Below are 17847 nucleotides of genomic sequence, written 5' to 3' on the forward strand. Positions count from 1 at the left end.
GTCATCCTTCCGGAGCAGTGCTACATGGTATTGTTTTCACAAAATGCAGGGGGAGATGTGGACGCCTGGGAGATTTATCATTGTAATCTGATTATTTTACTCTGTATTTGGCCAGTAGAGAGGAGCTTTCATTTGCCAGAAATATATCATTTCTTTACCTAGTCTAAATGTCATGATTCTCCTGAATATGACATTGTTGTTTTTATTTGTCTTGCCTCTTCTCAGAGATATGGCTCCATCTTTTCTGTATGTAAATCGTGTCTAGTTAGCCAACAGGGCATGATCATCAAATAGATTCTCACAAAGACGCTTCAAGGATCACAGCCCCTTGGATAACAAGACTAGATTTACATATAGGTAAAAGGGGACCATATTGGAGAGGCTCAGGAACAAAAGAAAAACAATGCCAGATTCCTGCGCCAATTCCTCCAGGTAAAAAAATGACATTTATGGAAAATGACAGGTCCTCTTTAAACATATTTCATTCATTTTTCTTTCCACTTTGCGCTTTATTAAAATTGCTTTCCTGCCATGAAAGATTTTTGAACATACATAACATACATTTAAAAGGTAATCTGTGACCAGCATCACATCCTAGTAAGTGACACATCACCGGAATCAGGGTCTCAGCCCCTACATCATGATGCTTTCAGATCTGCTGACAGATTCCCTTTAAACAGCTTATCAGTTGTTTGCTTACCGGACATCCCTCAGGAAATCGATCAGTGGAGCACTTTAGAAAATCAGGCCAGCCTCTCTCACGTTCCACAATAGCGCAAGGTCCTCGTGTGGCAAGACACAGACCTTGACTTGGCAGCTCCACTTTGCCCGCTTCGCACTTCGGCATGTACACAGCACATAGCAGGGGTTGTATCGCCTCCCAGCAGCGAGGCGCATTCCGTAACCCTGTAAACAAGTAATAGGAAGAAGGGGGTTCGCAAGCTTCAACTGAAGATCGCTGCACGGACTCGCCACAGCATCGTGAGTCTGCAGCAGAGGAGGAGGTGTCCAGCACTCAGGTGGCCACAACTAAGGGTACCACGTATGTCCGAAATGCGTCAAACTGGGATCGCTCCTGTCCATGTGAGTTCTGTACATACTTTTAATTGAAAAATAAAGCTTATGTTTTACTCATCTGAGTGCTGGACGACACCTCCTTTCCTGTATACAAGTAATACACATTTATATATAGCTCAGTACCACCAAAGAATTGCATATACCTATCATACACAGGCATTTTCCTAACTTCATGTCCACACACTGAGTAGCACTCAAACAAAACCAGATGCAGAGTTGTAGATAGTAACACACATAAGAATACGGGTTATTTAAGGTGTGATATATGGAAAATACATACATATATATATATATATATATTTATATAATTGCCTTGAAATGTTTTCATTTCCTGTTCTGTCCAGATGTCACCGTATGCCAGAATTCCAAGCGGAGGAAGTTCACCGACCGCCATATTGGGACACCCAAGTGATGGGTGTCTCATTCTGAAAACTGCTGTTGGTAGCAACCTATTGTGCGGTACCACCAGCAGAACACCGTCGCACCACACACACACACACACACACACACTCTATACGCCGTATGCGCCACACATACACACACACACACACTCACACACACACATTCACACACTCACGCAGCCTCTTGCGCGGTACCACCAGCGCAACACCGTTGCGAACACGCCACCGGCGGGATGATTCACTGACTGCCGCAATCTTTGTACAGGAGGAGTGCATGCACAGTTTTAATGTGACCGCCGCTATCTGTCTGCACAAAGATGGCGGCGGTCTGATTTACTGCGCCTGCATTCCACGCAGGCGCAGTGAATCATTCGGCTGATCTCGGCGGCAGATGCGCGATGTGTCTACAGGCAGAGGAAGCCGGTCACATTAAAGGGGTTCTGCCATGAACAAAAGTTAATTTTAAAAATTGACTGTGTCTGACCATGTACAGAGCATACCACATCTCCTGGGCAGGGGAGGAAGCAAAAGATAATACTGATATTACAGCAGGGGATCGCAGTGGATTCATTTTGTGAGGTAAAATATTTCACTGACTGTTTTTAAAAATATTTTACCTTACAAAATGTATCCTCTGCGATCTCCTGCTGTAATGTCAGTATTGTCTTTTGCTTCCTCCCCTGCCCAGGAGCTGTGGTATGTTCGGTACACAGTCAGACACCATTTTTAAAATGAACTTTTGTTCGTGGGAAAACTACTGTAAAAGCAAATATCAACGCCAACATGGCTCCTCCTAAAAAGTATGCCAATGACAATGAATGGAAAGCAGCAAAGGCACAACTTTGAAGACAAGAAATTGCAAATGAGACTCTTGAAGAACAGCAGCATCGCTGGGACAAAAACAATGCATATAAGCGTAGGCGTCAAGCACGAGTCCCCTGATGCAAAAGTCATTAGATTAGGACAGGATGGCATTAGGCAACAACAGCGCCGCATGCTTGCCCCATCGTGACATTACCGCCCTCGCATCAGGCCTCCATCTAATATATTATATATATACATGCATACTTCAACGGACAAAACATCTTCATTTAGTGACACATTGGGCCCAATTTAACAAGGTTACTTTCCCAGAATTCTGACATAAGCATTTTGAAATGTCACAAATTAATAAATAAAAAATTTGTAATTTTTGGCGTTTTTATGCCAGTCAGAGATTTTTATTCCAGCTCTGACAGAGGCAAGTGCATGTTGTAAGAAGCAGTTACCGTAGATCATTATTGGTGTGTGCCTCTTAGTGAATTATGTGCATCTTACTCCAAGGGTCCCTTCATTAATACTAGTAATCAAAACAGGTCTGAGTGCCCAGAATTCTAGCCTGACTTGTGCCATCTTTAATGCCTTGCAACTCTGAGGAACAGAAGTAATACAGATTATGCATGGATTAAGTGTGAACATATGCCAGAAATATATCTGTAATAACCTTGGGTGTGGTGCACAGATCATCAGGTGGATTACATATGTTCCAAAAGTCAAAAGATAATTTAATATATAAATATAATGTGTGTATGTCCGGGATTGGCATCTGCACCGTCACAGCTACAGCCACAAAATTTTGCACAGTCACACGTCTGGACCCCGAGAGCGTCATAGGCTATGTTGTGAGGCGAAATTTTAACCCTGCGTGTTCCAATTCACCAAGTTTTCCCCTATCTACATAATGGGGAAAAAGTGAAAGGAAAAGTGTTGGAGGCAAATTGACATGAGCAGGATGCAGGAGCAGATGACACACAGGTATATATTATATACAGGAGGAGATGACATACAGGTATATACTATATATAAGAGGAGATGACATACAGGTATATACTATATACATGAGGAGATGATATACAGGTATATACTATATACAGGAGGAGATGACATACAGGTATCTATATATATAATTGCCTAAGGGTTTTTCCGTCTGTCTGTCTGTCTGTCTGTCTGTCTGTCTGTCTTGGAAATCCCGGCTCTCTGATTGGTCGAGGCTGCCAGGCCTCGACCAATCAGAGACCGGCACAGCGACGATCATGTCATAAAGGACGTAGACATCCCGCGTCTCTGATTGGTCGAGGCCTCCAGGCCTCGACCAATCAGCAACGGGCACAGCGACGATGATGTCATAAAGCACGTAGACATCCTGCGTCTCTGATTGGTCGAGGCCTCCAGGCCTCGACCAATCAGCAACGGGCACAGCGACGATGATGTCATAAAGGACGTAGACATCCTGCGTCTCTGATTGGTCGAGGCCGCCAGGCCTCGACCAATCAGCAACGGGCATAGCGACGATGATGTCATAATGGTTGCCATGGCGACGATGATGTCATAAAGGTTGCCTCGACCAATCAGCGACGGGCACAGTCTGCCGCGAATTCTGGAATCATCATTGTCCATATACTACGGGGACATGCATATTCTAGAATACCCGATGCGTTAGAATCGAGCCACAATCTGGTATACTATATACAGGAGATGACATACAGGTATATACTATATATGGGAGGAGATGACATACAGGTATATACAGAGATGACATACAGGTATATACTATATACAGGAGTTGGGTAGCAACTTATACGGCCAATTAACATGGTAATAATTAATAAACCAGCAATCTGTACCATCAGTCTAAAGGACTTAGAGACCCATCATCAGATTAGCATAATGGCACGAAAAAAGATGATACTAGGTCAAACAAATACTGTATCAAAAACACTTTATTAATAATTATTAAAACTAAGACAACAAGTGTAAGAAAGGTGATACATAACAGGCGCCTTCAATGAGGGCATTGTAAAAATAGCAGGAGGCATGTACTCAGGAGGTACAAGTCTACAAAAAATTCATTTTAACTAACAATACTCATAACCAATTTCTCAATTGATGCCCATAGAGTATAATTACAAAATATAAGAAAAATAATAGAAAAATAATTAATGGTAGGGAATTTTATCTGCGAGCGGAAGCCGGGGAAAATACCTATAGACCACAGTCGTATTAGAAATCTCATTCAGCTCAGCCATGAACAACGTTATAGTGCAAATTGAATATAAGACTAGTGGTAAAGACAGAGTCACCAATCAGGCCATAGTCTAACATAAGCCGCCGCGTAAATTACCCACCGCAATGTAGACTGTCACTCCTGGGGACGCGCCTCTGCCCCACAGTCTACAGTGACAGGAGTGACAGTCTGGCGGCCTCGACCAATCAGAGAGCCGGGATTTCCAGGACAGACAGACAGACAGACAGACAGACGGAAAAACCCTTAGACAATTATATATATAGACTAGATTGTGGCCCGATTCTAACGCATCGGGTATTCTAGAATATGCATGTCCCTGTAATATATGGACAATGATGATTCCAGAATTTGCGGCAGACTGTGTCCGTCGCTGATTGATCGAGGCAACCTTTATGACATCATCGTCGCCATGGCAACCATTATGACATCATCGTCGCTGTGCCCGTTGCTGATTGGTCGAGGCTTGGCGGCCTCGACCAATCAGAGACGCAGGATTTCTACGTCGATGCTGTGTCGGTCTCTGATTGGTCAAGGCCGCCAGGCCTCGACCAATCAGAGAGCCGGGATTTCCAGGACAGACAGACAGACAGACAGACGGAAAAACCCTTAGACAATTATATATATACTAGATTGTGGCCCGATTCTAACGCATCGGGTATTCTAGAATATGCATGTCCCCGTAGTATATGGACAATGATGATTCCAGAATTCGCGGCAGACTGTGCCCGTCGCTGATTGGTCGAGGCAACCTTTATGACATCATCGTCGCCATGGCAACCATTATGACATCATCGTCGCTATGCCCGTTGCTGATTGGTCGAGGCCTGGTGGCCTCGACCAATCAGAGACGCAGGATGTCTACGTGCTTTATGACATCATCGTCGCTGTGCCCGTTGCTGATTGGTCGAGGCCTGGAGGCCTCGACCAATCAGAGACGCGGGATGTCTACGTCCTTTATGACATCATCGTCGCTGTGCCGGTCTCTGATTGGTCGAGGCCTGGCAGCCTCGACCAATCAGAGAGCCGGGATTTCCAGGACAGACAGACAGACAGACAGACAGACAGACGGAAAAACCCTTAGGCAATTATATATATAGATGGGCATCAATTGAGAAATTGGTTATGAGTATTGTTAGTTAAAATGAATTTTTTGTAGACTTGTACCTCCTGAGTACATGCCTCCTGCTATTTTTACAATGCCCTCATTGATGGCGCCTGTTATGTATCACCTTTCTTACACTTGTCTTAGTTTTAATAATTATTAATAAAGTGTTTTTGATACGGTATTTGTTTGACCTAGTATCATCTTTTTTCGTGTCATTATATACAGGAGTTGACACATAGGTACAGTATATACAATATACAGGAGGAGATGACATACAGCAGGTATATACTATTTACAGGGGAGATGACATACAGGTATATACTATACTAGATGGTGGCCTGATTCTAACGCATCGGGTATTCTAGAATATGCATGTCCACGTAGTATATTGCACAGCCCATGTAGTATATTGCCCAGCCACGTAGTATATTGCCCAGCCATGTAGTATATTGCCCAGCCACGTAGTATATTGCCCAGCCACGTAGTATATTGCCCAGTCACGTAGTATATTGCCCAGTCACGTAGTATATTGCCCAGCCACGTAGTATATTGCCCAGTGACGTAGTATACTGCCCAGTGATGTAGTATACAGCACAGAGCCACGTAGTACATTGCACAGCGACGTAGTATACAGCACAGAGCAACGTAGTACATTGCACAGCGACATAGTATACAGCACAGAGCAACGTAGTATATTGCACAGCGACGTAGTATACAGCACAGAGCTACGTAGTATATTGCCCAGCCACGTAGCATATTGGCCAGTCACGTAGTATATTGCCCAGCTACATAGTATATTGCCCAGCCACGTATGTCACAGGTTAAAAAATAAAAAATAAACATATACTCACCTTCCGAGGGCCCCTTGTAGTTCGGTCACATGACAGGTCCTTCTCGCGCAGGCGCACAGGATCTGTGATGATGTCGCGGTCACATGACCGTGACGTCATGGCAGGTCCTTCTCGCGCAGGATCTGTGAAAAAGTCACGGTCACATGACCGTGACATCATGGCAGGTCCTTCTCGCGCAGGCGCACAGGGCCTGTGATGACGTCGCGGTCACATGACCGTGACGTCATGGCAGGTCCTTCTCCCATACCATCCTTGGCACCGGAACCTGCCGCTTGCATGGAGCGGTCACCGGAGGGTCGCAAAAGGTGAGTATATAATGATTTTTTATTTTTAACATTAGAGGTTTTTTCTATTGACGCTGCATTGTCAGCATCAATAGTAAAAACTTGGTCACACAGGGTTAATAGCGGCGGTAACGGAGTGAGCTACCCACAGCATAACGTGGTCCGTTACCGCTGGCATTAACCCTGTGTGAGCGGTAACTGCAGGGAGTATGGAGCGGGCGCCGGGCACAGACTGCAGGGGAGGGACTAATCGGACTGTGGCCGTCGCTGATTGGTCGCGGCAGCCATGACAGGCAGCTGGCAAAACCTATCAGCGACTTGGATTCCATGACAGACAGAGGCCATGACCAATGAATATCCGTGACAGACAGAAGGACAGACAGACAGAAAGACGGAAGTGACCCTTAGACAATTATATAGTAGATGCAGGGGAGATGACATACAGGTATATACTAAATACAGGAGATGACATACAGGTGTATACTATATATAAGGGAGATGACAAACATGTATATACTGAGGGGAAAATGAGAGGTGTGAGGTGAAAATGAGAGGTGTGAGGTGAAAATGAAAAGGTTTGAGTGCAAAATGAGAGGAGTGAGGGAAAATAGTGGAGTGATTGGAAAATGACAGATGTGAGGTCGAAATGACAAGTGTTAGGGGGGAATGAGAGGAGTGAGGGAAAATAGTGGAGTGATTGGAAAATGACAGATGTGAGGTCGAATTGACAAGTGTTAGGGGGGAATGAGAGGAGTGAGGGGGGGAATGAGAAGAGTGAGGGGGAAAATAAGAGGAGGGAGGGGGAAAATGAGAGGTGTGATGGGAAAATAAGAGAAATGAGGTGCTATAACTAACCACAGATATTTACTATGCCCAGGCAACGCCGGGCTCTTCAGCTAGTTATGTATAATTCCCCAGTCTGAGCATACAGTGACATGAGGAAGGCATGGATCAGATGTGGGAGGGGGGGAACCGGGTTCTTACCAAAGAGGCATATCAGCAACGATATTGCTGTAGTGAGAAATCATCTTAGCCCACTTAAAAACTTGGGCACGTTGTTTATGGATCGTTATATTTTACTGGAGTATAAAATTGCCAATTTCCACACAAACCACAATGTACGAGGGCCTATATAGCTAGCCAAGAGGAATTGTGTATAAGGGCGCAGGTCATTTAACAACCTAAATTTAAAATAGTTGATTTGTGGTATGAAAGACCCCAGATAAATGAAGCCAGTAAACATGAAAAAGGGACAGATTCAGGAATAAATAAGCATGTGGACTTCATTCATTTTCTAGATTTATCCTATCATATCTTGAATTTTGGTTTTTAGTGTTTTATCAACGGTTCCAAGAAGTTATAGTGAAGCCTAACATCCCATAGTGACCTAGTACTGTAGGTTGTGAACACTGCCTGGTTGTTGCACATGACCGTTTAATTCAAGGGAACTAGTGTAAACTACACCTTCACAAATATTATAAATGTGAGCCATTATATGCAGTTTTCCTAAGTAAACATATGTTCATGATGAAGACCATGTTTTACTATAGCAGGAATAAGTCCAAAACACCAAAAATCTGCACATTTTTCCATGATACCTTTTTTTCTTCATTTAAGAACCACTGCTTGTTTTGGCTTACAAATGCTGATTAAAAAAAAAAAATGTTATTAGGTCACTGAGACCTAAGACTATGTAGGAATATAAAGGCACAGATGATTGGCCTCGGGGAGACCAAAACATCCAACACCGCGGAGACACCATCACGTGTTTCTCAACGCAGTGATTCCAGAACACTGCCCCCATCCCTTATGGGAAATATGCAGATACATGTAAAGAAGCTGCGGAGACACCATCACGTGTTTCTCGACGCAAGCAGTGAATAGCCAGGCCTTTCCCCGGGAAGGAACAACCACAGGAAGGGCAGCATCCCATGAAGGAAAGCCACCTATGCCAAGCATGGTATCCATCCACAGACAGCTGTTTCGGGGTTTTTGCCCCTCATCAGTGTGGAGTAGGAATCTGGCTATTAGGAGCAGTGCCTAGTAAAAAGGCTATAAAGGCACAGATGATTGGCCTCGGGGAGACCAAAACATCCAACACCGCGGAGACACCATCACGTGTTTCTCAACGCAGTGATTCCAGAACACTGCCCCCATCCCTTATGGGAAATATGCAGATACATGTAAAGAAGCTGCAGAGACACCATCACGTGTTTCTCGACGCAAGCAGTGAATAGCCAGGCCTTTCCCCGGGAAGGAACAACCACGGGAAGGGCAGCATCCCATGAAGGAAAGCCACCTATGCCAAGCATGGTATCCATCCACAGACAGCTGTTTCGGGGTTTTTGCCCCTCATCAGTGTGGAGTAGGAATCTGGCTATTAGGAGCAGTGCCTAGTAAAAAGGCTATAAAGGCACAGATGATTGGCCTCGGGGAGACCAAAACATCCAACACCGCGGAGACACCATCACGTGTTTCTCAACACAGTGATTCCAGAACACTGCCCCCATCCCTTATGGGAAATATGCAGATACATGTAAAGAAGCTGCGGAGACACCATCACGTGTTTCTCGACGCAAGCAGTGAATAGCCAGGCCTTTCCCCGGGAAGGAACAACCACGGGAAGGGCAGCATCCCATGAAGGAAAGCCACCTATGCCAAGCATGGTATCCATCCACAGACAGCTGTTTCGGGGTTTTTGCCCCTCATCAGTGTGGAGTAGGAATCTGGCTATTAGGAGCAGTGCCTAGTAAAAAGGCTATAAAGGCACAGATGATTGGCCTCGGGGAGACCAAAACATCCAACACCGCGGAGACACCATCACGTGTTTCTCAACGCAGTGATTCCAGAACACTGCCCCCATCCCTTATGGGAAATATGCAGATACATGTAAAGAAGCTGCGGAGACACTATCACGTGTTTCTCGACGCAAGCAGTGAATAGCCAGGCCTTTCCCCGGGAAGGAATCACTGCGTTGAGAAACACGTGATGGTGTCTCCGCGGTGTTGGATGTTTTGGTCTCCCCGAGGCCAATCATCTGTGCCTTTATAGCCTTTTTACTAGGCACTGCTCCTAATAGCCAGATTCCTACTCCACACTGATGAGGGGCAAAAACCCCGAAACAGCTGTCTGTGGATGGATACCATGCTTGGCATAGGTGGCTTTCCTTCATGGGATGCTGCCCTTCCCGTGGTTGTTCCTTCCCGGGGAAAGGCCTGGCTATTCACTGCTTGCGTCGAGAAACACGTGATGGTGTCTCCGCAGCTTCTTTACATGTATGTAGGAATATAATCCTTTGTAAAGAGGACTAATAACATTCAGTTGTAAATTTATGTATATATTTCTGTGACGAATAACAAAAAAATGGTACAAAGAAAATGTATTTTCATATTTGCCAACAGTCCTGATTTTGCCAGTTCAGTCTCCCCTAGAATGCGTATCTGGCCCCTGTGCTTACTTTTTTGCTATTATCTGCAAAATTACTTTAGTTAGAATTTTGAGACTCTAGGTATTCCTCAAGTATGTCATTGTTGGTAATATCCAGTTGTTCATATAATTGTTTTGATAGGCATTTTGGTGTAACAATGCTTTTTTGGAGAAAACCACACCTGTATGGAACGGGGGCCTTTTAGGCCTCTGCTGTTTTTATCATGTACTCAGCACTTCAAGAAATGTAGCTGCAGCTAGTTTACTCTAGATTTATATTACTTTGTGTGTTTTTCATATCTTTGTTTGAAATTTTGAAAAAAAAAATGTTTTTTGGTGTTTTCTGCAAAAAAAATTATAATTAAAATGTTGTGCATTATTCCTATCTTATTTTGCAATTTTGAAATAAACTTGTAAAAGTTATTTATGTGAGTTTCTCCATATGATTTGCACGGGGGCCTAAAAGGCCCCCGTTACGTAAAAGTGTAGATTTGTGACGTCACACATTCTAGGGTTAAATCAAACCACTAAAGGTACCTTCACACATAACGATATCGTTAACGATATCGTTGCTTTTGGTGACGTTGCAACGATATCGTTAAGGAAATCGCTATGTGTGACAGCGACCAACGATCAGGCCCCTGCTGGGCCATCGTTGGTCGCTGAACAAAGTCCAGAACTTTATTTCGTCGCTGGATCTCCCGTGGACATCGCTGGATCGGCGTGTGTGACACCGATCCAGCGATGTCTTCACTGGTAACCAGGGTAAACATCGGGTAACTAAGCGCAGGGCCGCGCTTAGTAACCCGATGTTTACCCTGGTTACCATCCTAAAAGTAAAAAAAACAAACACTACATACTTACCTAACGCTGTCTGTCCCCGGCGCTGTGCTCTGCACTCCTCCTGTACTGGCTGTGAGCGTCGGTCAGCCGGAAAGCAGAGCGGTGACGTCACCGCTCTGCTTTCCGGCCGCTGTGCTCACAGCCAGTACAGGAGGAGTGCAGAGAAGCTGAGCGCCGGGGACAGACAGCGGTAGGTAAGTATGTAGTGTTTGTTTTTTTTTACTTTTAGGATGGTAACCAGGGTAAACATCGGGTTACTAAGCGCGGCCCTGCGCTTAGTTACCCGATGTTTACCCTGGTTACCAGTGAAGACATCGCTGAATCGGTGTCACACACGCCGATTCAGCGATGTCTGCGGGGAGTCCAGCGACCAAATAAAGTTCTGGACTTTCTTCCCCGACCAGCGACAGCACAGCAGGGGCCTGATCGCTGCTGCCTGTCACACTGGACGATATCGCTAGCGAGGACGCTGCAACGTCACGGATCGCTAGCGATATCGTCTAGTGTGACGGTACCTTTAAAGGTATGGGGCTCAGTAAAACTATACTCAAAAGTGGGCGTTCTTGCTGGTTAACTGTTGGCAAGAATATTATTTAACGAGGAATCGAACAGGCGTGTCCGGGGTGGGGTCAAATCCTTTTTGATGGTAGGATTTTTTTTCTCCTGTGTGGAATTTGTATTTTAACATACATATTTACTGTATAGAGACTGTACAGAAAGCAAATGAAAAGGCAACAACAGCTGGAAGAACAATAGTCCTTCCCCCAAGGAGCACACCTGTGGGTTGTGAATAATGTTCACTGCAGGACCTGAGGGAGCCAAAGCTCCAACCCGTCAAGGAACAAAACAACTGTTGATTCAATGATGCCACCTAGAGGAAAGTGCAGCACTGTTCCCAGATTAGACTGAACTAATTGGATGAATTATTACTTTGTTTGTATTTATAAGGATCAACAAAGTATGGTATACTTGTGTGTTTATGATTGGTATTCAAGAATTGTATGCTCAATAAATGACCACTTCCATGAGCCTCATCATGACTTGGAGTAAGACAGGTACCAATTCAGCCAGTGATACAAAACAAAGTCTTCCCTGCTCGGCAGTAAGCCTGAAAGCTGCTAGTCAAAGGTCAACGACCACAGCGCTAATCGCATGGTAATCAACAGCAGGAGAGGAAGCTACAACTCCTTCAAGGTGGCTCTCTAAGGGTATGTTTCCACGTGCCGGATTACATTAGGATTTGCTGGGGATTGGACACTGCTTACAGCCGCAGCGTCCTATCCCCAACGTCCAGATGTTACAGCGTAGTGGAGGAGATTATGAAATCCCGTCTCCATTATGAGCTCAGGGCCGCATCCGGCAGCCCTTCGTAACCGGACATGCGGCGCGTCTTTATAGACTGCAGCATGTCTATTTATCTTACGGAGATGCTACGTCTCCGCAAGATAAATACCACAGTCAATGAATATGATGCGGTGATTCCGCATGTGATCAATGAACACATCCGGAATCACCACACGTACAACAGGGGGTGGCGCTTTGGGCGGGGCGAGGTATCCGCTGCGTCCAAAGCGCAGAGCTTCCAGACCGTGGAAACATACCCTAAGTTGACCCAAAGGTGTTCTCAAAGGGAAGAAGTCCCAGAGACAGGTATTCTCTGCATTGGCTTTCACTGGGACAAAATGTCTGTCTGTCTGTAGACAGTCAAGAAAGGCTGAGTGTAGGTTCTGGCCACTGTATCATACGGACAACAGCAGCAGTGCACTGGTGATGAGTTCATATTGAGCGCTAAGCAGGGATCTTCACTGCAGAAGATGGCCGTGGGTTACACTGTGAGAGGAATCTAAGTGGTAATGTTTCTCTTTACCGCTAAGTAATTGCCTCTTTAGTGAGGAAGAGAACTTGAACTCCAGTGCCACCTACTGGAAGTAGCAATCCTAAAAGTTATTATTGACCCCTCAATTAGCCTTGCCATGACACTTTGATAGAATTAAAAGCCTAGAAAAGAGCAAGGGGTCACCATAGTATCACCTTACCCAATAATGAATCAGTACTATTACTGCGGAGGTCGGATCCCCTGCTTTGATGTGGGCTCCGGCGCTGAGCCCACCTCAAAGCCGGGACATGTCAGCTGTTTTAAACAGCTGACATGTGCCCGCAATAGCGGCGGGTGAAATCGCGATTCACCCGCCGCTATTAAGTAGTTAAATGCCGCTGTCAAATGCTGACAGCGGCATTTAACCGGCGCTTCCGGCCAACGGGCCAGAAATGAGCACATCGCCGACCCCGTAACATGATCGGGGGTCAGCGATGTGTCTGCATAGTAACCATAGAGGTCCTTGAGACCTCTATGGTGCTGATGCCGGATTGCTATGAGCGCCACCCTGTGGTCGGTGCTTATAGCAATGCAGGAATTCAGCTACATAGGAGCGATCTGATGATCGCTCCCATGTAGCTGAGCCGATTGAGTTGTGCCAGCTTCTAGCCTCCCATGGAGGCTATTGAAGCATGGCAAAAGTTTTAAAAAAAAAGTTTTAAAAAATATGAAAAAAAAAAAATAAAAAAATATAAAAGTTTAAATCACCCCATTCAAAATAAAACAATAAAAAAAAAATCAAACCTACACATATTTGGTACTGTAGATCGCCACATTCAGAATCACCCGATCTATCACTAAAAAAAAGGATTAACCTGATCGCTAAACGGCGTAGCGAGAAAAAAATTCGAAACGCTAGAATTACGTTTTTTTGGTCGCCGCAACATTGCATTATAATGCAATAACGGGCGACCAAAAGAATGTATCTGAACCAAAATGGTATCATTAAAAACATCAGCTCGGCACGCAAAAAATAAGCCCTCACCCGACCCCAGATCATGAAAAATGGAGACGCTACCAGTATTGGAAAATGGCGCAATTTTTTTTTTTTAGCAAAGTTTGGATTTCTTTTTTTACCACTTAGATAAAACATAACCTAGACATGTTTGGTGTCTATGAACTCAAAGTGACCTGGAGAATCAAAACGGCAGGTCAGTTTTAGCATTTAGTGAACCTAGCAAAAAAGTCAAACAAAAAACAAATGTGGGATTGCACTTTTTTTGCAATTTCACCGCACTTGGAATTTTTTTTCCAGTTTTCTAGTACACGACATGCTAAAACCAATGATGTCGTTCAAAAGTGCAACTTGTCCCGCAAAAAACAAGCGCTCACATGGCCATATTGACGGAAAAATAAAAAAGTTATGGCTCTGGGAAGGAGGGGAGCAAAAAACGAGAACGCAAAAACGGAAAAGGGCAAGGTTGTGAAGGGGTTAAGATAAATAAGCAATACATGCCGCATTACACATACTCTAAAAAAATGAGAGAAGAATAAAAAGAATCTATAATATAACGCTGGGAGCGTCACTCTGTCCGAAGCCGGCAGTGTGTCTTCAAGAAAATGGCGCTGGAAAGCGCGAACTGCGCAGGCGCCGATTCCGGCAGCAGGAGGACGAAGAAAATGGGCGGAAAGGAATGGCGTAAGTAACAAATTGCTGTGGCATGAAGCTGTGACACTTCATGCCACAGCAATTTGTTATTTACGCCACCTGATTCCTTTCCGCCGCCATTTTCTTGGTCCTGCTGCCGGAATCGGCGCCTGCGCAGTCCGTGCTTTCCGGCGCCATTTTCTTGAAGACACACTGCCGGCGCCATTTTCTTGAAGACACACTGCAGGTGTGTCTTCAAGAAAATGGCGCCGGAAAGCGCAGACAGCGCAGGCGCCGATTCCGCCAGCAGAAGGACCAAGAAAATGGCGACGGAAAGGAATCAGGTGGCGCAAGTAACAAATTGCTGTGGCATGAGGCTGTGGCACTTCATGCCACAGCTATTTGTTACTTACGCCACCTGATACGGGGCATATACTATGGAGCATCTTATGGAGCAGCGTATGGGGCATATGGATGGGAGCAGCAAATTAAAGAACGGTGCCGCAGGATGGGAGCAGCACATGACAGAACGGGGGTGCAGGATGGGAGCAGCACATGGCAGGATGGGAGCAGCAAATGACAGAACGGGGGCGCAGGATGGGAGCAGCACATGACAGAACGGGGGCGCAGAATGGGAGCAGCACATGACAGAACGGGGGCGCAGGATGGGAGCAGCACATGACAGAACGGGGGCGCAGGATGGGAGCAGCACATGACAGAACTGGGGCGCAGGATGGGAGCAGCACATGACAGAACGGGGGCGCAGGATGGGAGCAGCACATGACAGAACGGGGGCGCAGGATGGGAGCAGCACATGACAGGATGGGGATGCAGGATGGAGCAGCACATGACAGAATGGGGGCGGAGGATGGAGCAGCACATGACAGGATGGGGACGCAGGATGGAGCAGCACATGACAGGATAGGGACGCAGGATGGAGCAGCACATACCAGGATGGAGACCATATACCAATATAAATGCTTGCCACCCGGGCGTAGAACGGGTTCAATAGCTAGTCTTTTCAATAATGAGGTTTCGTTTGGCGTCTGAACCTCCTATGTTCATAGCCATATATGTAATGCCATTACAGTGTCATAGCTCATTTGTGGGCTGGGATCTCCACTTTCTCTCTTATCTGCAATGATCTATTAATATCAATCAAAGTTGGACTTTTCCTTACCAACAATTTTTTGTGGCAAAAAGTAGCTAGCTATTAATATTTTTTTTTCTGCCTGTCTCCGTCCAAAAAAAGGAGTTTCCTGATCAAAATCTGATACACATGAAAATTGGACAAGTGTGTGCCCAATAGAAGTTGGCCGATACTGTGCAGCCGTTCTTCTCCTGCCTAGCTGCAGCTATATGCCACATAATGTGTAATGGAATCCTTCTTTGCTGATGGGAATTTTGATGATACACTTGTTCAGACAGCCATAAGATTTTTTGGGGGTTTTCATCGTCCCACACTCATAGCCATAACAGCCATACCTTTTTTATTTTCACTTATGCATCGGCATGTAATGTCGTGCTTTTTGAAAAATTAAACCTTAAATTTATATTTAACTTTTATTAGGTGTTAAATGCAAAAAAAACCCTGTTACAGTTTTTATTTAATCCATTTACCAATCACCATGTTTGTATTGTACGAGTTGTCACAATACCAGGGATACAAAATATGTCTACGTCATTACCAGTATGTTATGTTTATTTAAAAAGGTTTATTACAAAAATACATTTATTGTAGTATGCAATTTTTTTTTTTACTTTTACCAACTCTTACTTTTCATCTTTTAGTTTTACCTATAGTTTAATTCAGGGATGCACAACATTGTTTGGTTAGAGGGCCACATTGGCATACTGAACCAATCCCAAGGTCCCAGAGTTCTGAAGGGCCAGTAATGAGTCCGGATCTAAATTGTCACCACTGCTCCTATCTGAGTGTCTGGGTGCAGTGAATGACAGTTCTGCTGTCTAATCTAGGTATCCAATCGGATGCTGAGCTGTCAGTATTTGAAGTGATAGTCTAGCCGTCCAATCAGGACCAGGGTGTACTGGGCGCTACAATGGCAATTTGCAATTTTCATTCAGCAGCATCCACTGCTGCTTGTTTCTGGAAAACACCCATGGAGTCAAAATTGTCAAAATCCAGGAGCAAAAATAACGCACTGTTCCTCCTGAGTCTCACCGTATGGCCCACCCTGTAGAAAGTAATCAATTACACCGCCATTTGAAAGTATGGACATAGCAAACTAGGGATTTTAACCCCATGCATATAACAGGGTGGGCCATTTATATGGATACACCTGGGTGGGCCATGTATATGGATACACCTACATAAAATGGGAATGGTTGGTGATATCAACTTCCTGTTTGTGGCACATTAGTATATGATGGGAGGGGAACAACTTTTTAAGATGGGTGGTGACCATGGCGGCCATTTGGAAGTTGGCCATTTTTTAATGCAACTTTATAAACGGCCCACCCAGGTGTATCCATATACATTGTCCACCCTGTAGAAAAATAAGTACCATATAGTAAATACACTCCTTAAAGGAGTTGTCTAGGTTCATTACAAAAGTCTGCAGTCAATCTATGCGACTGCACACTTGTAGATCCTCACATTGAGCGCTGGGAGGAATGTCGGGTGTTAGCGGAGAGACAGATTGGTCATGTGACCGTAAGTATCTGTATATGCATACACCCTGTCACATTATAATTAGATATGCGTGGCATCGCTCAATTCACTTGTGTTGATCAAGGCTGCCCATGTCTAGAAAGAATATGAGTATCACACACTTGCAGTCACATGACCGCTCAGTCTCGCCACCGGAGAATCATCACAGCACGTCCTGTGCGTGATGTGGAAATTCACAAGTCTGCAGTCACCTAGATTGACTGCGAAGTTTTGTGAAAAACCTGGTCAACCCCTTTAACATTTATATTGCAACACCATAAGGGAAAGTCGTGAAATTATGGATATCACAGGATCAATGAACATGCAAACTATGAAAAAAAATTGAAACAAATTTTGAAAACATCTCAATTTATTCAGCATTAAGCATGGGTGCCACATACAGAAATATGTGCAGTTACACACCTTGTCATGCTATCAATGAGATTAATAATGGTGTCTGAGAAATGTTCTGCCATGCTGAATACACTTGGGCACGCAAATTCTGAAGATCCGCGAATGGCAGCTCTCTTTACAATTGCTGACCAATGGCATCCTAGAAGTGTGTGATGGTAGACAAGTCTGGAGAGGCTGCAGGACATGGCAGCACGTTCACGCCCAACAGGCTGCTCAGTAGAATGAGTAACATCCAGCCTGAAGGAAA

At 44.8% G+C, this 17847-nt stretch overlaps 1 protein-coding gene across 1 annotated transcript in view; it reads right to left on the reverse strand.

Annotated features, from left to right (window-relative positions):
- The window catches only part of SMO (smoothened, frizzled class receptor), a 65720-nt gene that overhangs the window by 39348 nt on the left and 8525 nt on the right, over window positions 1-17847 (reverse strand). Inside the window, exon 2 of the mRNA XM_069765416.1 lies at window positions 701-906. Coding sequence (XP_069621517.1) covers window positions 701-906 — 206 coding nt within the window. The remainder of the gene's footprint in view (window positions 1-700; window positions 907-17847) is intronic.

Source organism: Ranitomeya imitator, chromosome 4, assembly GCF_032444005.1.
Source record: "Ranitomeya imitator isolate aRanImi1 chromosome 4, aRanImi1.pri, whole genome shotgun sequence".
NCBI classification, from domain to species: Eukaryota; Metazoa; Chordata; class Amphibia; order Anura; family Dendrobatidae; genus Ranitomeya; species Ranitomeya imitator.